Genomic DNA, 27,341 nt, shown 5'->3' with positions numbered 1-27,341 from the left:
GAGAGAGAGAGAGAGAGAGAGAGAGAGAGAAGGGGGGGGGGGCAGGATGAGGATGTATGAAGGGGGAGGAGTCCTGTAGCGGGGGGGGGGGGGGGGGCAGTTAGGGAGGGGTGGTGCTGATGAACAGCTCCCAGCTCATAAAGTCACCAGAGACCTCTGCTCTGTCAGAACAGCACAGCCATGAGCCAGCCGAGCTCCCCGTCCTCCAGACCCGCACTCACAGTCCACCTGTTCCCCTAACACACATCACAACACCATGAAGAGGCAAAATGCCAGGACCCTCGCCCTCATTATCTGCACCTTCACCTATCTGATCGTCGGCGCCGCGATCTTCGACGCGCTGGAATCTCGAATGGAGACGACTCAGAGTTTGGAGCTTCACCAGAGGAAAGCGGGGCTGCTCAAGACGTTCAACTTGTCCACGGAGGACTTCGACGAACTGGAGAAGGTGGTACTGCAGCGGAAACCGCACAAAGCCGGAGTGCAGTGGAAATTTGCTGGCTCCTTTTACTTCGCCATCACTGTAATTACGACTATAGGTAAGAGAGCAGCTCTGAGATCAGATTTTATTCAGGCCAAAAAGTTGGCAATGTGGTTTCAAACTGGCTACTGCAATCCAAAGCAAACAATTACATTTTGCAAGCACAATGTAGGTTAAATTTTTTGTGTAAAATCTTGATTTGCAGGAAAACGTATATATTCCTTCTGGATTACAGCAGACAAAATGTTGTAGCATAAATAAACACAAGTGCCACAGTTTTACAGCCCTTGACAAGTTGCATGTCACTGTCTGTCACGGTTGAAATGCCTTGAGATAGACTGCACAGCACGAAGTAATGGTAGTATAGCCTGATGGAGGAAATGCACCATAGAATGCGATATTACCATTAAACATTACATGCAACAGGTCCATCATAAATACCCTGCAGGTATTAAGAAAATAAAGTACTGAAGAAAGTATTCAGATCTACTTAAATCATGGTCAAAATACTGTAATATAAAATGAGATCATGCGAAACAGCCTGCAACGCCGTTTACAAAATGATACTGACCTTGTACACACCTATCCAAGAGGAAGTCTAATGTCTTCTTTAACAACTTATAAATCCCACTAAAGCTCAGCTATTTAATTATTCAAATACTGAAAAGGGTAAGAAATGTTGAAAGGGATGCTTGCAGTGATAACTTCACAGAGACATATCTAAATCTCTCCTCTAGTTTATGGAGCTTTATAGTGACTTTTTCAGCTCATTTTCAGCTAGCCATTTTCAGCTGATGTGGCCGAACATTACTGCTGGGTGATATTGAGTGCTCTATACTGTTCTTTCTGCCTATAGTGAACAGCTGTTTTCAGTGTACTACCTCTAAAACCCTCCTGAACATAATCATCACAGTACTAAACAGCAAACTGATAGTTGGTGAGTAGCAGATGAACATGCTGGGTCATTTAGCAGCTGGAGAGCTACATATTTCATACTTCCCTCAGGAGTTGGCAGAGAGCAAAACAGAGCTTAAAGGGAGCAAGTATTAAACTTGCATTTTCAAGTAGCTGAGACATTTAGATCAAACTGATAATGCTGTTTGCTAATGGTTGAAAGTATAAATGTGCAGTTCTTTCATAATAAGAGTTGCAACCAAGAGTGCATTGTGTACAAGTAAGGGTCTAATGTATAGGATTTAAGATTTATTACCAGGAATGGAAAATTGGAATGAGCCCTCTATATCCACAGAGGGGTTTTGAACCACCATCTTTAAATAGTAGGCCAGAACAGACAAATCAAAAACTTGTTCCATTGTAGGTTCGCCTACACACTTAGAAGTAGTAAGGTAATTCAAGGGTTCTACATTTTGTTGCAGTCTGCAACCTTACCACTAAATGCCATTAAATCCTTCACAATGGTCCTTTAAAGGCTTTTAAAAACTCTTTGAGCATTTTCTAACTCGATCAAACCATAACGGTCATAAAAAATAAAATGGTTTTATTCTTAATATATCTGAGTTAAATGTTTACTTAAATACTAAATATTTGTAGACTTTTTGAATTTTATTTTAGGAATTGATTGATTCTGTGATGTTCTGTGATGAACATTAAATAGAAAAAATGTTAAATCAGGCAGAAACAGCTACCACAGAAAGGAGTTAACCCGCATAAGTTACTCATCTTACCAGATGGCTGAAGTGGTAAATTGAGAAATTGTATTGCTATAAATTCACACTTTAATTCATAACATGGAGATTTGGTAATTATCTTTTTATTATTATTTTTTTTTAGACAGTCTCACTTTGTTGTATTCTTTTCATCTTTTTAAAAGTCTTCCTTATCTACATGATCTAAGTCTTCCTCCTGTGTACAGTGACTGGGATTGTTGTCAGTAGTGACCTGTGACTTGTAACCGTATCAGATGCAGGCAACTAATTGCACACTAATCCAATACTGGGTGTCTGTAACCGCATTCTGTAATTGTGAACCTCGAGGCAGCTACAAACACAGTGGCTGGCGTTTGAGCCTGCCATTAAGTATTAATAACACCAGAGCCTCACTGTTCCACTGGACTCCTGGCACACAACATTAACACTATACATACTGTTCCATATACACAATATCACACAGCCATGATTTTGAGTAAAGGGCAAATACTGAGCCACAATGTTAGGGTGAAACACCAAATATCTTAAGATAAAGTAGAAAAATATTATTTCCTGACATATGCTTTGAAACTCTAAATCTAATATAGGATACTCTTAAACTTAAGCCAGTGTTTAATAGAAGTAAAGAAGAAATGTGTCGATCATAACATGACTTTTTGGAAATTAATATTATTGTAACACCTAGGGTGTCTATTTTAGAAAAAAAAAATAACACTCTTGAAAAATATAAGAATACACTTCAATTCCCAATCTTTAAACTGCACAACCACCAGTGGAGAGCAGCTAAGACATGAGAAACTCTGGCTTTGGCATGCCTCTCTAATTAACAGACGTAAAGAAGGGAGGAGAAGCTGCGATCAGAAATCAGTTATCACTTTACAAAATGGAAAGGCGAGGTAGAAGGCTGAGTGTCCATTTACTAGTCAGCACTCAATAGGAGAAAGAGTTGAAGCTATATGAAATACACCATGAGCTTTGAGCAAAGGAGTGTTCCTAAAACGGCAGGCAGTTTGGGAATTCCTATGCATGGCTGGGAGGTGGTGCAATTGGTTCCCCAATACAATCACTATTCCTCCATTGTCACCCACCTCAAGGGGTGAACATCTTGTCATGGTGACATCGGTGTATGTTACAGTGCTACGGTTAAAGTTTGTCCGTGCAACAAAGAGGATAAATGTACAGCATGAAAATACTGTCTTTGAAATAAGATGTTTTAAATCTTTGTGTGTATTATCTGGTGTGCTGTTTGACATCAGGAAGTTCTACTCATGTGACATGTCAGTGGTGTTGTCCTTCATGGACACATGGCTGTGTTTTATGAATGTTGGCATACAGTGTTATGGTGGGAGCTGGAGAACCCAGACGCAGACAGATGAATAAAGAAAAGGGTTAGAGAGAGAGAGAGAGAGAGAGAGAGAGAGAGAGAGAGAGAGAGAGAGAGAGAGAGAGAGAGAGAGAGAGAGAGAGAGAGAGAGAGAGAGAGAGAGAGAGAGAGAGAGAGAGAGAGAGAGAGAGAGAGAGAGAGAGAGAGAGATATCAGGGGCAAGGATCATTACATACAGTGTAGCAACTGCCTTTGTGTAACGTACAATATTTTCTCACTGCTGTTGGTATTGCGTAATGCGTTTTGCTGCTGTCGCATTTCAGTCAAGTAAATGGAACTGCATTTGTGGTTTGCACTTGTGCATTTTCTGAAAAATGTGCATGTGATTGCTGGCAGCTGATGAAATGTCTTGAAGTGAAACTGAAAACACTGATTGAATTGGCTGACTGCCATTACTCAAGCTGAAGATTAGAAATAGTTGATCATTTGGGACATTTTTCTCCTTGAAAGGTAAACTGAAAATATGCAATATAAAAAAGACAGAGTGAGTGACCAATATGTGAGGATGATGTCCAGCATTGAAACTGAGTGTTGCATAGAGTAATAGTAGTGCAAAAGTAGTGCTCTAAGCTTTGAATGAATAATTTGCCATGGTGTTCATTACATAAGTTATGGTTCCATTTAAGGCAAAAAAAAAAAAAACACTGAAAAAGTTGAGTATGTTGTATGGCAGGGCTAATGTCTCCTCATCACTCACTTGATAAGTCTGCTATTAAAAGAGCAAAATGCAACAGGATCTTGGTGGCTGTATACATGTGCTACACACAGGCCTTTTTTCCTTCACTTTGTTGTTAGAGGCATGTCCATCAAAAAGCAGTAGAAGTTTGGATGTGCTGGACTGAGAAGTGTAAGGTAGTATGATGAGACATAAGGAGCACAAAACACAGATAAAATAGCAAGTCTTTTGTTTTCAATGTCCATAACAAATAGCAGCTTTCAAAAAGGAGAAAAAAAAGATGAAACCTTAAAGAACAAACTTTAAACAATTGCTCAGATAAGCAATATCGTCTACCTACTCAGGGTAAAGAGACACGACAACAAGCGTAGGCAAGTAAAAACAATATTACAAGCTGTTCCAAACAGAACTACAAATATGGGAGACAAAACTACAATTGGAAGTACTGATCAGTCCTGCAGGAGGACTGGGGCATCTGGTGGAAAGGCCGAGGGGGTTTCCATGGATGGACAGGTGGACGGGCAGGTGCTGAGGTAGAAAAAGCCCTGATGGAGCTGTCCCACCAAATTGTTCAGCCGAGGAGCAGAGGGCAGCCAGAGTTCCACTCGGTTCCAAGGAGGCGGAAACAGGTTGGAGCTGGGAGCTGGGAGCCCGGGCTATAGGTCATTGAGGTGGGAGGAGAGTATAAGAGCCAAGTGAGCGATCAGTGTAGTGTGTGTGAGAAAGAGGGGGTCAGGTGGAAGCTCTGCTCTGCAACCGCCATTGTCGGCTGCACCTGGGTGACTCCTTTGTCTGACTGTTTGTTTGGTGAGCTGTTTTTTTTTGTACATGAAAACTAGTAAAAACTGGAGCTCTGGAGCAAACCTCTTGCTGTTCGGCTGCTTTCTATGGTGCCATCATGCTTTACCTTTAATGCCATTTGGTTCATCCGAATTGTAGAGGTTTATCACCACCAAAAACCCTACAATCATAATAGAGAAACACCGGTGAAAGTCTATGATGATTTTCTTATAGCCTCAGATAGTGGATCTACATCTATGCTTGTTGTGCTGCATCTCAGAACTGCGTTTGACACAGTTGATCAGTGGATCATGTTTTTGGGATTAAAGGAACCACACTAAACTGGTTTAAATCATATTTCAAGAATCAGTCAGGAATCTTTATTGTCATTGTGTTTCCACACAGCGAACCTTTGATTGGTGACTCCCAGCTATAGATTAAAAAAACAAAAAAAAAACAGAAAATGGCACACTATATACAAATAAAATAAAAACCTCAAAAATATAAATATGTAAACAGAATTAGTGCACATGAGCTGTAGGGTGAGTGGTAAAGTGCAGTCCAGTGCAAGATTCAGTTCTTTATTGCTCTTTATTGCATATAAAGCTATAGTTTTTATGTTTCTGTACCGTTTGCCCAAAGGAAGCAGAACAAACAGTCCATTTCCCAGGTGGGTGGGGTCGGCAGTAATATGTCGGGCCTTCCTCTGGACCCGGCCTGCTTATATTGAGTTCAGGTCTGGAAAAGGACTTCCCACAATCCCGTGTCCTGTTTTCACCACCCAGGCTAAATTCTTTCTGTCCTGAGCTATGCAGCTGCCGTACCACACTGTTGCACCAAGACAGAGGATGCGCTCTATTATGGAAGTTTGCCAGGAGCTGAGGGGAGAGACCAGCACGCTTCAGTTTCCTAAGGAAAAAGAGTCTTTGCTGAGCCTTCCTTACAAGAGGAGCTGTGTTCAGGAACCAGGTCAGGTCAGATGTAATGTGGATGCCCAGGAACTTGATGTTATGACCATGCTCCACCACTTCCCCTTTGAGGAGAGGAGCGTGCTCTGTCCTCCTGGACCTCCTGTAGTCCACGATGACCTCCTTGGTCTTGTTGGTGTTTAGAACAAGGTTGTTGTCTGAACACCACTGAATAAGGTGCTGGATCTACTTTCTGTAGTGGGTCTCATCATTGTCCGATATGAGACCCACTATGGTGGTGTCGTCAGCAAACTTCATGACTGTGTTTGTGGAGTGGATGGCAGTGCAGTTGCCGGTAAAGAGGGCTGGGCTGAGCACAAAGTGTAGTCACTGGTCCTGTAATGTGCCTGTGCTCAAGACCAGTGTGGAGGATGTCTCCCATTCTCACCACCTGAGGCCTGTTGGTGAGGAAGTCCCCGATCAAATGACACAGCGATGTGGACAGTCCCAGACTGTGGAGCTTCAGTGTCAGTTTGTCTGGGCACACCATATTAAAAGCTGAAGTCCACAAATAGCATCCTCACATCGGTGGTAGAAAGCTGCAGGTGGGTCAGGGCTGTGTGAAGTATCATGGAAACTGCATCCTCTGTTGATCTGTTCTCCCTGTAGGTGAACTGATATTTATCCAGACCAGCAGGGATGACGTCCTTGATGTGCTTTAGGACAATCCTCTCAAAGCATTTCATAATCACTGGAGTCAGAGCGAGAGGGCCGTAATCGTTCAGGCAGGTGACTGCTGATTTTTTTGTTTTTTTTTGGGCACAGGCACAATGATGGAAATTTTGAGGCATTTTATTATATTCTCAGGTTTTGAGGCATATCATTGATTAGACAGATTCTAGTTTGTTCATAGTAATGATGATTCTTCCACCCACACTACAGTTAGTTGTGGAGTTCTACAGGGTTCTGTGCTAGTAGTGACACCATTTACCTTGTATATGCTTCCATTAGGCAGTGTAATTGGAAAACACTGCGTAAACTTTAAAATAAAAATAAAGCCGAATGCGGGGACTGCACAGTGGAGTAGTGGTTAGCACATTTGCCTAGCAGCAAGAAGATCCCCGGTTCAAATCCCAGCCTGGGATCTTTCTGCATGGAGTTTGCATGTTCTCCATGTGCATGCGTGGGTTCTCTCCGGGTACTCCGGCTTCCTCCCACAGTCCAAAAATATGCTGAGGTTAATTGATTGTTCTAAATCCAGCACTGAGTCCTGCCACATTCAGAAATACTCTGATGACACTGCTATCGTGGCATGTATCAGAAATGGACAGGAAGCTGAATACAGAGATCTGATAACTGCCTTCAGTGACTGGAGTCACAAAAACTGCCTGCTACTCAACGCCTCAAAGACAAAGGAAATGATCATCGATTTCTGCAGATCCAAACCCCCTCTTCAGCCAGTGAACACTTGTGGCATGGACATCAAGATGGTGACATCATATAAATATTTAGGTGTCCACCTTGATAATAAGTTGGACTGGTCTACAAACGTAGACTTCATCTACAAAAAGGGCCAGAGCCGACTTTATTGCCTCAGAAGATTTCGATCACTAGACATCTGCAGTAAGATGCTGCAGATGTTTTAGTCTGTGGTAGCAAGTGTCCTATTTTATGCTGCAGTCTGCTGGGGAGGAAGTATAAAAAACAAGGATGCAAGGCGTCTGAACAAACTGATTAAAAAAGCTGGCTCTGTGGTTGGAATCACAATGAACACATTGGAGGATGAGGTGGAGAGACGGGCACTGAGCAAGCTGGAGGCCATTCTGACAAACATGGACCATCCACTTCACATCTGCCTCAATGAACAACATAACATCAGTGGACAGCTTCTATCTCTGCTATGCAAGACCGAAAGATTTAGGATTTGCCATCAGCAGTCAGGCTATTCAATTCAAAACTAGAAAAGCACTCAGAGAGTGCAGACCTCCACCAAGGATAGAGAGGAAAACAGGAAACCCATGCAGTAAAGGATCATGAACTGGAATCAAACCTGCGTCTCTGACACAGTTCTGTTTATGAATCACCTTCTTAACCAGTTAATCTATCTGGACACCTTGCTCCAATTTGTTGGACGACATACTAACCTATGATGTTTTTGTCATATTTTGGACCACATACTAAAACATACTAAAAATTCAAAAGTGATCCAAAATCTAGGATCCTTTCCGGATTGCCACCAAAATTAAATCAGCTCTTCCTCTTACCATAGTCTACATCCCCTCAAAATTTCATCTGAACTGCCCAGGCGTTTTTGAGTTATCTTGCTAACAGACAGACCATATTTTCCTTACAGAGCCCTTCATGCTCAGACTATAGATTTACTTGTGGTTCCCAGAGTTTCAAGAAGCAGAATGGGAGGCAGAGCCTTCAGTTATCAGCTCCCCTGTTGTGGAACCAGCTCCCAATTTGGGTTTGGGAGGCAGACACCCTCGCTACTTTTAAGAATTGGCTTAAAACTTTCCCCTTTGATAAATCTTATAGTTAGAGCTGCTCAAGACCACCTGAGCCATCCATTTATGCTGCTATATGGTTAGACTGCCAAAGGATTCCCATGATGCACTGGACATCTTTCCCAGTTCTCCTCCCTCATTTGTCCATACACTTATATACCACCATTGCATGTCACTAACTTTGTGTCATCACTCTCCCGTAGTTTGTGTTTTGTTCACTCTGTGCACATCCCACTCCTCTCCAAAATGTTCATTGCTCTCTTGTGCATAGTTTGTCTGTTTTGCATTTGCTATCCTGTTATCCCCACCTCAACCTGGATCCTTCCTTTGGATTGGTTGGGGTTTTCTATTTAAAATTTGTGAGGTTTTTACCTGACAACGTGAAGTAGCATAAGATGACATATGTTGTGAAGTGGCACTATATAAATAAAACTGAAGTGAACTGAATTGTCACAATTATATTGGGATATTCGTCATTAATTGGGGCCGAATATCCGGAGCCCAGAAACTGCTAATCAGGCCAGCCCTACTTTAGAGGAGTTATCAAAGACGACTGTGTCTTGCAAAGATGGAGTGGAGGAAGCAAGTGACAGCAGGTGGGAGATGAAGGAACGATCTTGGAGAATTATGCACATGGTAAAGTTCAGATGATCGAGGAGAGGAGCAGTGCAGTGAGGTGCCACAAGGAAATTGTTAAGAAGGTTTATGCAACTGAGTTTTTCCATTGGCAATGAAGCTTAGAAAAGGATGGTGTCCCGAGTTATGCCAAGAAATTTAATTGAAGTTGCTGGGTCCTATTGTTTTTCTTTGGATAGAGGAATGGAGAGCTCGGACAAGACTAAGGATAGAGTAGTTAGGCCATGGGCTGGGGGTGATGATGTGGAGGATATGATCAGGAAATCGTCGAGGAAGTGGACCAGATGTGGGAGTTGGTAGTTGTTGATTAGGATCCAACATAAAGTTACGGACAGGGAGTCTAATATCTTGGGGCCACTTTTACAATCGAACGTGAGCCAGACTGCAAAGTAGAAGGTAACCTTGCAAGTTGATTTCTCGCGATATTTGTGAGTTCACAAATCTCTCAAGAAACCATCTTGCTCCGTTCCCACATTCACTGTTCGTACAGAGTCAAGTTGGCACAGGCCAATCACGCAGCAGTATTTGTGTGTGGGGCGGGATATCCGGGTGTGAAGACAACACCAAGTGCCAGTAGATTAAAACAAACATGGCAACGGAGGACAACGATCGTGTAGATGCTGCTATTAAGTCAGTTTTAGCTGAATCTCCTATCGCTTCTTTGAAGGAAGAACGAGAGGCGCTTTGCGCATTTCTGGATGGTAAAGATGTTTGTGCTTTTTTACCTACGGGTTTTGGTAAGAGTTTAATCTACCAATTGGCTCCGCTCGTCGTGAAGATCCCGCGATTGGCTAAAAACAAACCTGTCAGAGGCGGGACATACTGTTGCATTGTCCAATCCGTGCCTCTTTCCTCCGAACGGATTTACATGGAGCGGTCCCAGATTGATATTGTGGAGTACTATCAAGTACTACACAATTATTAATCTGGCTATTGCCAGGTTAAAGTAGAAGGCACCTTTCCACTAAACTCAAAAAAAAAACAAAAAACACACCAGTAGTCAAGATAGATAAGAAAGCCTTTGAAAGCATCTGTGATCTTGGCTTTTGAGAGCCATGCCCTTTTACCTGCAAGTTTGATGAGGGAGATAACATGACTTACAGTGGAATATTTGAGGGAGAATTGGTCACTGGGGATTATAGCTGTTGATGCTTTAAATGTGGGGAGCTGACAGGTCTATGATGAACCATGGTTCCAGAGATAATAATAAAAGGTGTAAACATAAGAATAAACTTACAAATTGTAGACTTTAGGCTACATGAACATAAACTTATAACATGGTTAAACATAAAACCATATACATTCAGTAATAAGAAAAAGAAGACATAGTGAGAATATGTTCTCAGAGTAAAAAGTCTGTCTTTTATGGCTGTGGTCTATGACAGAGAGAGAGGAGGGGGTGTTTGTGTATCATATGTGTGCTTCTCCCACAAACACTTCAGAGTCGATGAATTTTTCTTCCATACTGGTCTTTGTCCTGATCAACTTGGTATCAGAGACAGTCTAGATCATCACTCTGGTGATGCTGTACTTCTGTAGCCCTATAAGGTACAGTCAATTCCAGCCATTTTCAGTACAAAAAAAAAAAAAATCGCTAATATTTTATTTGTAAATAAAAATATGACGAGAAATACAGGGAATATTGGATGCGCATCGCGAGGTGCATTTGCTCGAAAATGACCTATTCGTGGACTATATACCGACTTCAAGACATGCTTTGGACAAAATATTTTACTGGCTTGTTTCGTCTGGATGTCCAAGGTTGGATTGTGGCCGTTTTTTTGTGGAATATTTTCATCTGTGTGTAATAATGAACCCGCAAATGTGAGTCGCGCTGTGTACGTTAAAGTCATGTATAGAGAACGGATGGATGGATATTCGTTGTTTGTCGTACAAATGTGTTTATATTACCAGCTGTGGTAATCACATCTGAAAGTGGTTTATACCGGTGGATTCATGAGAATCCAAGCTTTCCATCGGTGTATAATGTTTCTATCATCGAGTTGGTTGTGTCGTTCTATTTCGAAAAATGCTTATGCAGATATCAAAACAGCCCGCTGAACCGTAACGAGTTAATGTTCTGATTTAAACTGTGGAATCCATTCCTGCATATCAAGTTAGAAGGCCAGAATGCCAATCCTACAGAGGTGTGGTTTTCCTCACAGATGACACTTTATGATCCTTATCAGATTCTAGTGGCAGTCGGAGGTATCCTGTTGTCTCCAAAAATGCCGTGAGTGGTCCTTTGGTAGTAAACATCCGATCAGCAGATGTTCCATTTGGAGGTGAATTTTGGGTTAGCTGTCTTCTGAAATGGTGTTTTACCAAATTTACAGACTAGGGAGAGGGTCTTTGGATCTTTGTGTGTAACTCTGGAAAGTTTTGCTCCTTAGTATGCTACATTAGTGCCCTCCACCTTTTTAAAGGAGGGTACGTCGAAAAATAATTTTTGAAGAAGGTTCAGCTGCAAACATGTCAAGAATTTTTGCATAAGCAAGTATGCAGTGAGGTCAGTGAGCCCATAGAGGGAGGGGTTTCAAGTTGTGATTGGACCACCTTAGCATTAATGAAGGAGAAAAACAATGGGCCAATCTGTCTGTTTTATGGAGCAGTGAGATAAAAAATATCTGCAAGCTATCTCGGCTGTACTTTTGTAATACTTTGAGCTATTTCAAGAATTATCTGTCCAATATTTTTGGCTTGTAGATTATACTTATCATTACCTCCGCCAGGAGGTGTGTGTGTGTGTGTGTGTGTGTGTATACTTGTTTCTGCTATACCGGTGGGGACTTCGACCTGACTATTTGCTATAAAGGTGGGGACTTGTCTTACGGTGGGGACCTAAAATGAGGTCCCCACGGGTGGCAACACCGTTTTCTTGGCCATATTGTTGTTAATAAAAAATGTAAAAGTGCAAAAACGTTTGTTTAGGGTTAGGCATTGATTTGGTGATGGTTAAGGTTAGGGTTAGGAGTTAGATATGAATGGGAGTCAATGGTAAGTCCCCACCGGTATAGAAAAACAAACATGTGTGTGTGTGTGTGTGTGTGTGTGTCTGTTAACAGCATAACTCAAAAAGTCATGGACGGATTTTTACAGGATGTCCGGAAGAGCAAGAGTAAGAATCGATTCCATTTTGGAGGTGATCCGAATCACCGTCTGGATCCAGGAATTTTTTTGAAGGTCGAAGGACAATTGAGAGATGGCCTGGCGGCCATCTCTCAATTGTAAAAATCAGTCCTCGACTTTTTGAGTTATGCTGTTAACAGACAAACAGACACACACACACACACACACACACACACACGGACACACAGACAGACAGACAAACGGCATGGCGGAGGTATGCGCTCTCCGAGTGCTTTTCTAGTTTATTAATGAAATCACACACTCTTAATTGCCTCAGAGTGTTTGGATGTAGTTCTGAATATACAAATATTTTTAAACTTTAACTTCTATTTTATCAAATTTGTTGAGTGCTAACACATTTTTTTCCATGTACCTCTTGGGGTAAAATGTGCTAGATGGGAATCATCCATCTAGGCTCATTATAATATAAGCGATCAGATAGTAGAGGCCTCTGCTGTCATGTCATTATTCTGTATAGCTGTGCTTTATTGGAGAGATTCCTCATCTTAGAATTTCTACTTTAGCACTGAAAATAAAGACTTCTAATCACCTAAATAATATTTTAATGCTTTGAATGGGTCACTGTTCAGCAGAAATCCTGAAGAGAACAATCTACTCAAAATCTGTCGCCCCTAAGTTGTATTTCTTGTCTTTTCCCCTTCCTGTTTTTCCTTTACATTTCATCCCTTCAATTGTCTCTCCTTTCCTCCTACTCTTCCTCTTGTGTTGTATATTGTGAACCTCATTTCAGTCCAGCCATGTTGCAAATTTTAAAACAAGTCCATATCAACTATGTATTGGGTATATAAATCATGTGATTTATTTAGTTACCTAACCCTCCCAGAGATCTCACACTCCACTTGGAATGCCTTACTGACCTCATGGAAAAATGTGGCCTGCCAAGCTTTCCTTTCACATCCCCAAAAATGGAACCTAAGGAGCACTTTTGGAAACAGTCATTGATAAGGATTTTTTTTTCACAATGAAAAGAAAAACATAGAACTGGGATGGCTGAACACACACAGATTGGTTCCTTAGATGAAAAGTTTAGAGATAGTGTATAATTGTTATATGCGTATTTTGTGATCACAAGAGGGTTTCACTAGCCTAGCCATGCTACACCCATGTTTCTGACGGCACAAGGGTCTAAGGGAAGCTCGACAGGGAGGGAGGCGGGCTAAAAGGTTGTCTATCAAATCCCTCTGCAGCAACTGGGTAGGTATACAACCAATCAACGCAACGAATAGGCTGACGTAGTTCCGAGAGCACCGGCGGATTGTGGCTAAGTCCCATTAGCTTCCCAACCAGCGGAGCCGCGGAGCTAACTGGTATATTAAGGATTTGCCATATCCCGTCGGCATAAGTCCAAATACGTCTTTCTTCTCAATGAAACACTTAAGTGCCGTCCTTTGTTTATCTTTCAAGTTGAATTTTAGCTTCAAATCTTTCAGGGCTGTGGCCAAAGCCGAGTCGAAAGATAACTGTTTATTGTGCGCTGGTTGTTTCTGTCAGAATCGTCACGCCTCTGTCGTCATTTTGTTACGCCCGCCTTCTGACTCTACACTTCATGGTGATTGGTCCGGCCAGTTTTAGGAGAATCCAGCCTCGAGCCTTATGGAGGGTAACTAGACCCACCCTGGCAGAGAATTAAATTCTTTGCCGTGGGTTGTCTAGAGCGGCTAGGCTTGGGTTTCACTATAAGACAGGTAAATTCAGAGCACTGGCTGTTGTCACAGCTCCCACATCTAATGCCTGGTTGCTTTAGTCTAAAGGCTTGAAATGCTTTGGTGTTTGAGTCTCAGCTGTGTGTTGGATGAATGCACATTCTCCCAGGCCCGATTAGGAGCCAACACAGGGGTAACAGAGTTAAAGTGAACCTAGACAAATGCTTTGCCAATGTGCTGTCTCCTCTGCTGTTGCATCCACTTTCTCTCTCTGCATCTCTTTTTGTGTTGCACGGGCTGGCCAAGCTTATTATTCAGTCATCTGAAAACATATTTAAATCTGTGGAACTATTTGGATATTTATTTTCATCACCTGCAACCCATCCCCCTTACAGATTACTGATCAATTAGTCCTTGATTAAAGCACCACCTCTTTGAAAATTCTTCCCTGTAAGGTAAGCTGCAGCTTGATGAATAGGTTAGGTTCCTCTTCTTGTTAGTGAGAACAAATTGTGGACCTAATCAATGAAACTTTAACTGAGTGATAGAAAACGGAGGCCCTAGGAGCTATATTGTGCCATTCTTTGAAATCTTTTCAAAGTCTGTGTTCTTGCCTAATTAGTTGAGTGTATTGAACACTTTAGATGCAGTGGGTAATGTGGATGATGTTAGATTTTAGAGGCAGACACCCAGGGACATAAAGTGTACACACTGACCTTTCACCTTTGAAGAGAAATTAACAATAACAGCACTAAAAGCTGAAATGACAACCAGTACTAGTTTTACATTGCTTCCGATTAGAAGATTTGGAAGACACCACACATGTAATTTAGAAAATGTGATTGTGGGTATATATAGAACAACACTGAGTACGCATCTGCTTAAGTGAATATGGGAGGATTAAGATTTGTGAAATGAATAAGAGGGTAAAAATGTGCTAGAGGTCGGGTTTGAAGTCTTGAAATCAAACTCCCAAATTACAAAATACAAGCAATACTTCAGAATGGCAATGCTATCTGAAGGGAATTTTCTCTTTAAATGTATTTGTTTAAAAGCATTTGAAGTAGCACTAGTCTTTTCCTAGAGGCATTAGTGTAAATGACTGGTTGTGAAATTCTGATGCTTATATCCCAACTTGTTAGGAAGCTGGGGTGAGAGCACAGGGTCAGCAATACTATGGTGCCCCTGGAGCAGATAGGATTGCTCAAGAGTCCTACCATGTGATCCACCTTTCTGCTTAGTGTGAAAATATGTAATTAATATCTTAAAACAATACTATGCTACTGTAAAAAATTGCATCTTCTCAAATGGAAGTAATAATGCACATTTTATACTATGTCTATGCCCCAAACACCAATAATTCGGGTTAAGATTACAGGAAGGATGAATCACTGTCTGATTAACTGATATCAGGATTAGGCTTGTCAAATGATGACATCTTTCTCTGTTGATTGGGCACTTCCACTGACTGCAAATCCCTTACTGATCTTTAGTGTACAGAGGGGATCGAAAGTTTGGCCGCTCCTGGTATATATTTGTATTAATGTGCATAAAGAAGCCAAGGAAAGATGGAAAAATCTCCAAAAGGCATCAAATTACAGATGAGACATTCTTATATGTGAAAAAGTTAGATTTTATTTCCATCATCTGCACTTTCAAAATAACAGGAAAAAAAACACAAAAATGGCATCTGCAAAAGTTTGGACCTCCTGCAGAGTTAATGCCTTGTACTGCCCCTTTTGGCAAGTGTTACGTTTCACCCCCGGTCTCAGACAAATTAAATAAACTAAGGTTATTCACGGGTGAAACGAACAAAAAACTGCACAAACAGAAAATGGGGTCTGTGGTCTAAACAGGGATAGCGTATGGTTAAATACCACTATCCCCCACTAAATCTACCAAAAGTGGCAGAAAAATAAACAGAAACCCCTCAAAAGAAAAAACATTCCCCAAAACAAAAGGAAAGAAGTGCTGAATTTTGAGCATTAATGACACAAAGACGCCTAGGTTTCTGGAAAGAAGGCTGACTGATGGTGTCGAACCTTCCAGGTCACCTACCCACAACCAACTGAGCAGCTGGGAGATCCCTCCTTATATCCCTGCCCAACTGATTGGCAACAACACACAGCCGAGCTCAATCACACAGGTGCTGCAGATTGAGCCTGATCTCAGAGTCAGGCTGTGAACTTTCTAAGCCCATAACACAAGTATCACAGCTTGTAAATGCTTTTTGTTGCCAGCTATGAGTCTTTCAATTCTTGTTTGAGGTATCTTCGCCCATTCTTCCTTACAAGTCTTCCAGTTCTTTGAGATTTCTGGGCTGTTTGTCACACACTGCTCTTTTAAGGTGTATCCATAGATTTCTAGTTATGTTGAGGTCAGGAGATTGTGAAGGCCATGGCAAAACCTTCAGTTTATGCCTCTTGATGTAATCCACCATGGATTTTGAGGTGTGTTTAGTATCATTTGTTATCCATTTGTAGAAGCCATCCTCTCTTTAACTTCAGCTTTTTCACAGATGGTTAGCCTCCAAAATTTGCTGAAATTTTATTGAATCCATTTTTCCTTCTACTTGTGAAATGTTCCCAGTGCTACTGGCTGCAATACAACCCCAAAGCATGATTGATCCACCCTCATGCTTAACAGTTGGACAGAGGTTCTTTTCATTAAATTCTGTGCCCTTTCTTCTCCAAACGTATGTACTTTTGCTCATTCTGGCCAAAAAGTTCTATTTTAACCTCATCGGTCCACAGAACTTGTTTCCATAATGCATCAGGCTTGTCTATATGTTCATTTTCAAATTTGAAACGCTGGTTTTTGTGGTGAGGACATAGAAGAGGTTTTCTTCTAATGACTCTTCCATGAAGATAAGATAAGATAGACTTTATTAATCTCACAAAGGAGAAATTTAACGTTACAGGGCTCTTAGAAACAAAAAACAGAGGAGTGCAAAAAGTCACGAAAGTGCAAGAACAAGACAATAAATATTGCACATAATAACAACTACACAGTAGTGTTATATAGTCTGATGGCAGTGGGGATGAAGGACCTGCAGTAGCGCTCCTTCTTGCACTGAGGGTGTCTGAGTCTCGTGCTAAAGGAGCTGCTCAGCTCCACTACAGTCCGGTGCAGTGGGTGGGAGCTGTTGTCCATGATGGATGAGAGCTTGGTCAACATCCTCCTCTCACCCACATCCATCACAGAGTCCAGTGGGCAGCCCAGGACAGAGCTGACCCTCTTGGTCAGCTTGTTCAGTCTCTTCATGTCCCGCTCTGTGCTGCCCGGGGCCCAGCAGACGACAGCGTAGAGGAAAGCAGAGGCTACCACAGTGTCATAAAAAGTCCTTAGTAGAGGTCTGCACACTCCGAAAGACCTCAGCCTCCTCAGAAGGTGGAGGTGACTCTGGCCCTTCTTGTACAGAGCATCAGTGTTGTGGGACCAGTCCAGTTTATTGTTGAGGTGAACACCCAGGTACTTGAAACTGTCCACTGTTTCATTGTCCTGCCCCTGGATGTTCACTGGTGATGTGGGAGTGTCCTTCTCCTGAAGTCGACCACCATCTCCTTTGTCTTACTGGTGTTGAGGCACAGGTGGTTGCGCTCACACCAGTCCACAAAGTCCATGATGACCGACCGATACTCCAGCTCGTTCCCCTCAGACACACGGCACACAATGGCGGAGTCATCGGAGAACTTCTGGAGATGGCAGCTGTCCGTGTTGTAGGTGAAGTCCGAGGTGTAGATGGTGAAGAGGAAGGGCAGGAGGACGTTGCTCTGGGGCGCCCCCGTGCTGCAGACTACCGCCTCTGACTCACAGGCGCGCAGCCGCACGTACTGTGGACGGTCAGTGAGGTAGTCAGTGGTCCAGGCAGCGAGATGTTCATCAACTCCCGCACCCACCAGCTTCCCCCGCAGCAGCGCCGGCCTGATGGTGTTGAAGGCGCTGGAGAAGTCAAAGAACATGACTCTCACAGCGCTGCCGGCGCTCTCCAGGTGAGTGAGCGCTCGCTGCAGCAGGTAGGCAAACTGCAGCGGGTCCAGGTCGGAGCTCACCACTGAGCGGAGGTAGTGGAGGAGGAGCCTCTCCATGGTCTTCATGAGGTGGGAGGTGAGGGTGACAGGTCTGTAGTGGGCCAGTTCCTTGGCGTGAGCTGTTTTAGGGACTGGGACCACGCAGGAGGTTTTCCACAGGACGGGGACCCGCTTCAGGCTGAGGCTCAGGTTGTAGAGGTGGCAGAGGACCTCACAGAGCTGGTCCGCGCAGGTCCTCAGCAGCTTGGGACTGATGCCGTCTGGTCCTGCAGATTTCCTCTGCTTCAGTCGCCTCAGCTCTCTCCTCACCTGGTCCGGTGTGAAGGAGAGGGGGGAGTGAGGGGGGGAGTGAGGTGGGCTGCAGGGGGTGGGAATAGTCCGTGAGGGTGAATTGGGGGCCGGTGAAGGTGTCGCAGGAAGGGGGGCAGAGGGGGTGGGGGGAGAGTCAAATCTGTTAAAGTAACAGTTCAGCTCATCCGCCCTGCGCTGGTCTCCATCAGCTGTCCCTCTGGCACTCTGTCCATGTCCAGAAATGTTCTTAAGTCCTCTCCACACGTCCCGCGCGTTGTTCTGAACCAGCTTCTCCTCCAGCCTCTTCCCATAGTCCTTCTTGGCCCTTCTGATCCGCCACTGGAGCTCACGCTGCACTCTCTTCTGCTCCTCTCTGTCCCCTGAGATGAAAGCCCTTTTCTTCTGGTTCAGGAGGGCTTTGAGCTCAGGGGTGACCCAGGGGTGGTTGTTGGAGAAGCACCGTACCGTCTGAGTTGGCACAGTGCTGTCCACGCAGAAGCTGATATAGTCTGTGATGCAGTGCGTGAGGCCATCGATGTCGTCTCCATGAGGACTGTAGAGCACGCTCCAGTCTGTGGTCTGGAAACAGTCTCTGAGTCTCTCACTGGCCTCATCTGTCCATGCCTTCACAGTTCTCTTCTGCACAGGTCCTCTTCTCACCTTGGGTGTGTAGTGGGGGAGCAGATGAACCAGGTTGTGGTCCGAGCGGCCCAGTGGGGGGAGGGGGGCAGCGGTGTAGGTGCCTTTCACATTCACATACAGTAAGTCCAGTGTCTTGTCGCCCCGCGTGTGACACGTGACATACTGTGTGAAAGTTGGGAGAAAGGCAGAGAGGGAGGCGTGGTTGAAGTCTCCGCTGATCAGCACTAGTGCCCGGGGATGGCGGCTCTGGGCTTCGTTCACGGCACTGTGGAGTCTTTCACACGCTATCACTGCATGAGCTGATGGTGGGATGTACACGCAAAACACAATCACGTGCGAGAACTCCCTCGGTAGATAATACGGCCGCAGCGCCACCGTAAGCATCTCCAAGTCCCGCGTGCACAGCTGTTCCTTCACGTGCACATTTGCTGGGTTACACCACCGCTCATTCACGTACACAGCCAGTCTTCCCCCAGACTTTTTGCCGCTTCCCACCGCTTTCCGGTCCGCTCACGCGAGTGTAAATCCGTTCAGGGAAACCACAGAGTCCGGTGTATGTCCATTCAGCCACGTCTCCGTGAAACACATGAGGCTACACTCGCGATGCTCCTTCAGCCGCGTCAGCGTGGCCAGCTCCTCTACCTTGTTGGTGATGGAGAGGACGTTCCCCTTGATGATAGAGAGAAAATAAGTACTGCGCTTTCGCCGTCCTCCTCTGCAGCCTCTTCTTTTCCTCCGTATCTCCGCGGGGACATGGGGCCTCTCCGTGTAGAGAAAGGATGAGCTGTGGAGGCCGAGAAGGGTCTCACGTGTGTAGCGTCTTTGTTCCTCAGAGCGGCCGCCGGTGTGTCCAGAGGGCTCTCCTGAAGCAAGTCCAAAAAGTGCAAAAAACAGCACAACTCCGAATAAAAGTGGGATAAAAGTGGGTTTCCTATATACACGATTGCACGAAGCCTCACCCACTTTAAGGAAAAATAAGAAAAAGTGCCTATTTACAATAGAAAAAACGAAAAGTAAGAAAATAGGGTTGAGAGCTCCCGTAACCAGCTGCTGCTCGCACAGCGCCATCTTCAACTGCTAGACCATATTTGTACAATTATCTCTTTATAGTGGAATAGTATACCACAACTCCAGTGTCTTCCAGATCTTTCTGGAGGGATTGTGGAGTCAAACGTGGGTTTTGACTTGCATTTCTCACAATCCTTTGAGCTGTTCTGTCTGATACTTTTCTTGGTCTTCCAGATTTTGTTTTACCTTCCACTGTTCCTGATGAGTGCCATTTCTCAATTACATTCCGAACAGAGGATATTGGCATCTGAAAACACTTTGCTGTCCTCTTATAGCCTTCCCCTGCTTTGTTAGCGTCAACTATTTTCAATCACCTGGTCTTTCCAGACGATGATTGTGAACAATCCATGACACTGTCAGGTCTCAGCTTTCCAAAGGGGGTGCTGCATGCTATAAACTCTGCAAGGTGCCAAAACTTTTGCAGATGCCGTTACTGTGTTTTCTGTCATTTTGAAAGTGTAAATGATGAAATAAAATCAAACTTTTTTTTTTTTTTTTACATATTATATGAATGTCTCATCAGTAATTTGATGCCTTTTGGAGATTTTTCCGTCTTTCCTTGACTTCTTTATGCACATTAATACAAATTTTTACCTGGGGTGCCCAAACTTTCGATCCCCACAATACCTTTATTAAAAACAATTTGACTCTCACCCTTACACTTCAAAAATGCACTTCCCCTGCTATGTCTGTGTTTATATGTGGAACACTTCCATAGTTATCCTATAGGTGTGGCAGATCATATCATGTAACGTCACTTCCCCCACTGGCACCTACACTCAACAAAAATATAAACGCAACACTTCTGTTTTTGCTCCCATTTTTTATGAGATGAACTCAAACATCTAAAACTTTTTTCCACATACACAATATCACCATTTCACTCAAATATTGTTCACAAATCTGTCTAAATCTGTGATAGTGAGCACTTCTCCTTTGCTGAGATAATCCATCCCACCTCACAGGTGTGCAATATCAAGATGCTAATTAGACACCATGATTAGTGCACAGGTGTGCCTTAGACTGCCTACAATAAAAGGTCACTCTGAAAGGTGCAGTTTTGTTTTATTGGGGGGGTCCACTCCTCTTCAGTGGCTATGCGACGTTGCTGGCTGTTGGCAGGAACTGGTACATGCTGTCGTATATGCCGATCCAGAGCATCCCAAACATGCTCAATGGGTGACATGTCCGGTGAGTATGCTGGCCATGCAAGAACTGGGCCGTTTTCAGCTTCTAAGAATTGTGTACAGATCCTTGCAATATGGGGCCGTGCATTATCCTGCTGCAACATGAGGTGATGTTCTTGGATGTATGGCACAACAATGGGCCTCAGGATCTCGTCACGGTATCTCTGTGCATTCAAAATGCCATCAAGAAACTGCACCCGTGTTCTTCGTCCATAATAGTGCCTGCCCATACCATAACCCCACCGCCACCATGGACCACTCGATCCACGATACTGACATCAGAAAACCACTCACCCAAACGACGCCACACACACACTGTCTGCCATCTGCGCTGAACAGTGTAAACCGGGATTCATCCATGAAGAGAACACCTCTCCAACGTGCCAGACGCCATCAAATGTGAGCATTTGCCCACTCAAGTCAGTTACGATGACGAAATGGAGTCAGGTCGAGACCCCGATGAGGACGATGAGCATGCAGATGAGCTTCCCTGAGACGGTTTCTGACAGTTTGTGCAGAAATTCTTTGGTTATGCAAACCGATTGTTTCAGCAGCTGTCCGAGTGGCTGGTCTCAGACGATCTTGGAGGTTAACATGCTGGATGTGGAGGTCCTGGGCTGGTGTGGTTACACGTGGTCTGCAGTTGTGAGGCCGCTTGGATGTACTGCCAAATTCTCTGAAACGCCTTTGGAGATGGCTTATTGTAGAGAAATGAACATTCAATGCACGAGCAACAGCTCTGGTTGACATTCCTGATGTCAGCATGCCAATTGCACGCTGATCAAATCTTGCCACATCTGTGGCATTGTGCTGTGTGATAAAACTGCACCTTTCAGAGTGGCCTTTTATTGTGGGCAGTCTAAGGCACACCTGTGCACTAATCATGGTGTCTAATCAGCATCTTGATATTTCACACCTGTGAGGTGGGATGGATTACCTCAGCAAAGGAGTACTGCTCACTATCACAGATTTAGAGAGATTTGTGAACAATATTTGAGAGAAATGGTGATATTGTGTATGTGGAAAAAGTTTTAGATCTTTGAGTTCATCTCATAAAAAATGGGAGCAAAAACAAAAGTGTTGCATTTATATTTTTGTTGAGTGTACATATTTAACTTTTCCTGTTAGTTTACATGTAAGTTCCAGCAGTTCTATACATTTAAAAAGATATATTAAAAATAGACCTCTTTTTTATGGACTCAAGGTCTCCTCCCTTTATTATGCTATCCATGACAACAGTGGTTGGACCTGGAAATGACTTATGTCTGATTTAATCAGTTTTATTCAATATGCTCATTTGAGATAAGCCAGACCTGCACAGAATACATCACTGACGATCTTCACATAATACATGCTGATTAGATTTCTGTCTCACTAGATCCAGACTTGCCCTAATGTCATGCAAACACAGGCAACAATAATTTTATGAGATCAAGACAAATGCAGTTTGTGAAACCAGGTGCCACAGTTTTTCTTCACTCACCGCATGATAAGCTCTCACCTTATCAAACAGCTGATTGGTTGAGATGTTGGCTCAAGTAATTTTTTTTTAGCTATATCAGGTGTTTATTCAATAAATGATTGATGTAGAATCCTTACGTATGAAATAAATCTTCAAATGACAAGAGTGTGTCGCAGTAGGTCATAGAATGCCGAGACATTGAACGTTTCCAACAATTTATATAGTTTGATAGAGTTAAAAATCATCAAGTTTAAAATAATTTCATGTTAACAAAATAAGATAACCTTGGGTTAATATGACAGAGCCATGGGAGCACATGTGGGCAGCACTGTTCTACAGATACTAAGGAAATAATTAGGGTCATCAGTTGGCCCAAGGATGTTTCAGTATCTTCGTTAAAACAGACTCTACGTATCAATCATTTCTCTATCATTGGAAAAAAAGGATACATTTCTTTATGGGAATGAAATAGACAAATCTACTAGGAAGCAAAATGTCTCTGCTTGGTGAACAGGAAAGATTTTTTCTTTCACAAAGAGATACACAGGTTGTAATGGCTGTTGTATTAGTAAAACAACTGTAAAAGTTTGAAATGGATTTTGTGTCAGACAGACAGATGGCCCAACCACAGAGATCAGTACAACAATTAAAACAGAATCTAAAGAATGAACTCAGCCTTGGAGTAACTCTGTTCAAATTATCGGCTGTGGCTGTACTGTGTAGACTGTGGTATTACTGTGTTTTGTATTTTGGAGTTTTCTGTTGTCTGTGAGTGAGTGTTCTGTTGTCATGTGGATCTTTGTCTTGTTGTCCTTGTTTTCTGTGAGAGTCGTCCGTTTTTCCGGTTAGTTTGTAGTGTGTGGTCTATCTGTGTTTAGATCTTCATTTTGTTCGGGAGGAGCATAATTGGCAGCAAGGCAGACCCGATGCTGGTTAGCTCTCCACCTTTTTAAATTTCAACGGCCTGCAGTGAATGGGAGGCCTCTCTGACAGCAGCACCTTTCTGTTTGTTTCTCGAAGTCCAAATATTTGATTGCTACCTGTGGTCCTCCCTTTTCTCCCATCCCTCCCCCTTGCCCTCCTCTGTCCCTCTCAACCCACCCGGCCACCAGGCAGATGGGTCCCCCCTATATAGAGCCGGGTTCTGCTTGAGGTTTCTTCCCTGTTAAAAGGGTGTTTTCCTTGCCACCGTCGCCTTTGGGCGCCTGAGACAATTTGACTGTAATTGACGCTATATAAATAAAATTGAATTGAATTGAATTGGTCCTTTGATAGATTAGGATAACTTTGAATTTATTTGTTAGACTTAGTTAGGTTTATTTATTTTAATAGTTATGTTTTTGTTGAATAAATTTTTCGTTTGAGTGCTAAAATGCCTCTTTAGTTTGAATCCATTTTTTTTTTAATGTATAGCCCATTGAGTGGACTGTTTTATTTTTAAAAACATTGTAAATAAACTTTTGCAATTTTCTTGAGACTGGGAAAACATTCTATTTTTAACAAATATTATGCCATGCACCTTCCCCTAGACGGGTGCATAACAGTCAACCTGTTCCATTTGATGATCCCACTGTTATCAAGGGTGTCATCTGTCAGCTCTTGGGTGTAGCAGATACTATAGCTAATATATTAATAGAGCTTTGATTTAATTATAAAACAACCAAAGGACCAGCAACCCACCCATTGGCATCCTGTTGATTTGCTCTGGAAAAATGCTAAGGCCTTATTCGGTGCCAATGTACTCATTAAACGAAGCCATTCCAAAAAGACCAATTGTCAATGAATTTTTCAAGCTGTCTCTCCATACATGACATTAATACTTCATTATTCTTGCCACACTGCTGTGCAGTCTCATCTCCAATTGCATTCTGCCACTGTGAAATGAAGAGTCTTTGAATTTATCAGATGAGCTCCACAAAGAATAGCAATGATCTGTCAAACTGTCGAGTTCAGGTTTTGCTGTCTTTCCAGCCTCCAGCTTTTTTTTTTTTCTTAGACCCCTAACCTTTGCACTATAGATTTAATTAGTTCTATAACACTAACCCTGCTTCTTACTCCCTGTTTCCCTCAGGATATGGCCATGCAGCCCCCAGCACAGATGGAGGAAAGGTGTTTTGTATGCTCTATGCCCTCCTGGGTATCCCACTTACTCTGGTTATGTTTCAGAGTGTGGGTGAGCGGATCAACACTTTTGTTAGGTACCTGCTCCATCGTCTCAAGAAGTGCCTTGGAATGAGACACACTGAGGTCTCCATGGCAAACATGGTGATCATTGGTTTCATATCCTGCATGAGCACACTATGTGTGGGGGCCCTGGCCTTCTCCCATTTTGAGGGATGGAGCTTCTTTCATGCCTACTACTACTGCTTCATCACACTCACCACGATTGGCTTTGGGGACTATGTGGCACTGCAGAATAAGCATGCTCTTCAAACCAAGCCGGAATATGTGGCCTTCAGCTTCATCTACATCCTGACGGGTCTGGCTGTGATTGGAGCCTTCCTTAACTTAGCAGTGCTGCGCTTCATGACCATGAACACTGAGGACGAAAAGAGGGATGCTGAGCATAGGGCTCTTCTCGCACATAACGGTCTGGCAGGCGGACATATCAACTGCTCGGTAGACATGGCGTCCTCCTCCTCCACCACACCATCTGGGTGTGGAGGAGGGAGTGCAGTTGGAGGGAGTGGGGGAGGAGCAGCAAGCCGGGGTCTGCAAAATGTTTATGCTGAGGTACTTCACTTTCAGTCCATGTGCTCCTGTCTTTGGTACAAGAGTAGAGAGAAGCTAGAATATTCCATACCCATGATCATCCCTCATGAGCTCTCCACCTCAGACACAGAGGCTTTTTCTAACCCCTTCCAATCTAATGGTTGTGTATGCAGTCAGCAGCACCACTCAGGCATCAGCTCAGTGTCCACTGGCTTACACAGCTTCAGCACCTACAGAAGACTCAACAAACGCAGAAGCTCCATCTAGAAACCAGGACTTCATGTTTTAATGTCAAGTCCCACTTTTGTGTACCATTAAGTGAGGGAGGGCGTTCCTTTTGTGGCATGTAATTGGCTGTGGACATCAAGGCAACACACCTCCAGTCCTAAAGAAATGCACTACTCATGACGTTTGCTGTGTTCAGGTACTGAAGAACCTCACACTGCAGCCTCCAGTCTCCAGTAATATTTAATTTCAGTTAGCTAAGCACAACCCACTTAAGCCCCAGTATTGTTGCTGAAGTCTTTGAGAAACAACGCTAATGGTTGTCCAAGAAGCATTCATTACACCAAATCTGAAACTGTAACTGTTCGAAGATGGGGAAACACACACTTCTCATCACCTTTGAATATTGAATATTTTATTATTTAGCTCAATATTTTCTCTCTTTATGAAACACAATTTTATGTGCTAGGATGATAAGGGATAAATTACACTGTGAGATATGTTTTTAAGAACAATAGAGATGTATTAACTGTGTATAATGCCCTGCTATGAAATATTTTTCATATACACTTTTTCGAAATGTGAATCTTTGGTTTTAAGTTCTGTTACTTCGGTGAAATTAAAATGTGTACATATTTGTGCATTTACACACGTGGACAAAATTGTTGGTACCCCTCAGTTAAAGAAGGAAAAACCCACAATTCTCACTGAAATCACTTGAAACTCACAAAAGTAACAATAGATAAAAATTTATTGAAAATTAAATAATCAAAAACAGCCATTACTTTTGAATTGTTGATTAACATAATTATTTTAAAAAACAAACTAATGAAACAGGCCTGGACAAAAATGATGGTACCTCTATAAAAGATTGAAAACTATTTGACCAGAGTGACATGATTAACTCAGGTGTGTCATTTAATTGACATCACAGGTGTTTCCAAACTCATAATCAGTCAGTCTGCCTATTTAAAGGGAGACAAGTAGTCCCCCTGCTGTTTGGTGAAAAGGTGTGTACCACACTGAACATGGACAACAGAAAGCGAAGGAGAGAATTGTCCCAGGACATCCGAAAAAAAATTATAGACAAACATCTTAAAGGTAAAGGCTATAAGACCATCTCTAAACAGCTTGAAGTTCCTGTGACAACAGTGGCTCATATTATTCAGAAGTTCAAGACCCACGGGACAGTAGCCAACCTCCCTGGACGTGGCCGCAAGAGGAAAATTGATGACAAATTGAAGAGACGGATCGTTGGAATTGTATCCAAAGAGCCCAGAGCAACCTCCAAAGAAATTAAAGGTGAACTCCAAGGCCAAGGTACATCAGTGTCAGATCGCACCATTCGTTGTCGTTTGAGCCAAAGTGGACTTCATGGGAGACGACCAAGGAGGACACCACTGCTGAAAAAAACTCATAAAAAAGCCAGACTGGAATTTGCAAAAATGCATGTTGACAAGCCACAAAGCTTCTGGGAGAATGTCCTTTGGACAGATGAGACCAAACTGGAGCTTTTTGGTAAGGCACATCAACTCTATGTTCATAGACTCAAAAACCAAGCATACGAAGAAAAGAACACTGTCCCGACGGTGAAACATGGAGGAGGCTCAGTAATGTTTTGGGGCTGCTTTGCTGCATCTGGCACAGGGTGTCTTGAAAGTGTGCAAGGTACGATGAAATCTGAAGACTATCAAGGCATTCTGGAGAGAAATGTGCTGCCTAGTGTCAGAAAGCTTGGTCTCAGTCGCAGGTCATGGGTCTTCCAACAGGACAACGATCCAAAACACACAGCCAAAAACACCCAAGAATGGCTGAGAGAAAAGCGTTGGACTATTCTAAAGTGGCCTTCTATGAGCCCAGATCTGAATCCCATTGAACATACGTGGAA

The 27,341-nt window shown here is 43.1% G+C and overlaps 1 protein-coding gene and 1 long non-coding RNA gene across 2 annotated transcripts in view; both read left to right on the top strand.

Moving 5' to 3' along the window:
• The window catches only part of LOC127537755 (uncharacterized), a 329,554-nt gene that overhangs the window by 178,728 nt on the left and 123,485 nt on the right, over window positions 1-27,341 (top strand). The gene's annotated exons all lie outside the window — the stretch shown is intronic.
• Window positions 132-26,635, top strand: kcnk3a (potassium channel, subfamily K, member 3a). The gene is made up of 2 exons (XM_051960923.1): window positions 132-539; window positions 24,588-26,635. Exons 1-2 carry the CDS (start codon window positions 257-259, stop codon window positions 25,493-25,495), a joined length of 1,191 nt encoding a protein of 396 aa, XP_051816883.1. The 5' UTR covers window positions 132-256; the 3' UTR covers window positions 25,496-26,635.

Source organism: Acanthochromis polyacanthus, chromosome 16 (genome assembly GCF_021347895.1).
Source record: "Acanthochromis polyacanthus isolate Apoly-LR-REF ecotype Palm Island chromosome 16, KAUST_Apoly_ChrSc, whole genome shotgun sequence".
Taxonomy (NCBI): Eukaryota; Metazoa; Chordata; class Actinopteri; family Pomacentridae; genus Acanthochromis; species Acanthochromis polyacanthus.
This window is presented reverse-complemented; position numbering and strand designations above follow the sequence as displayed.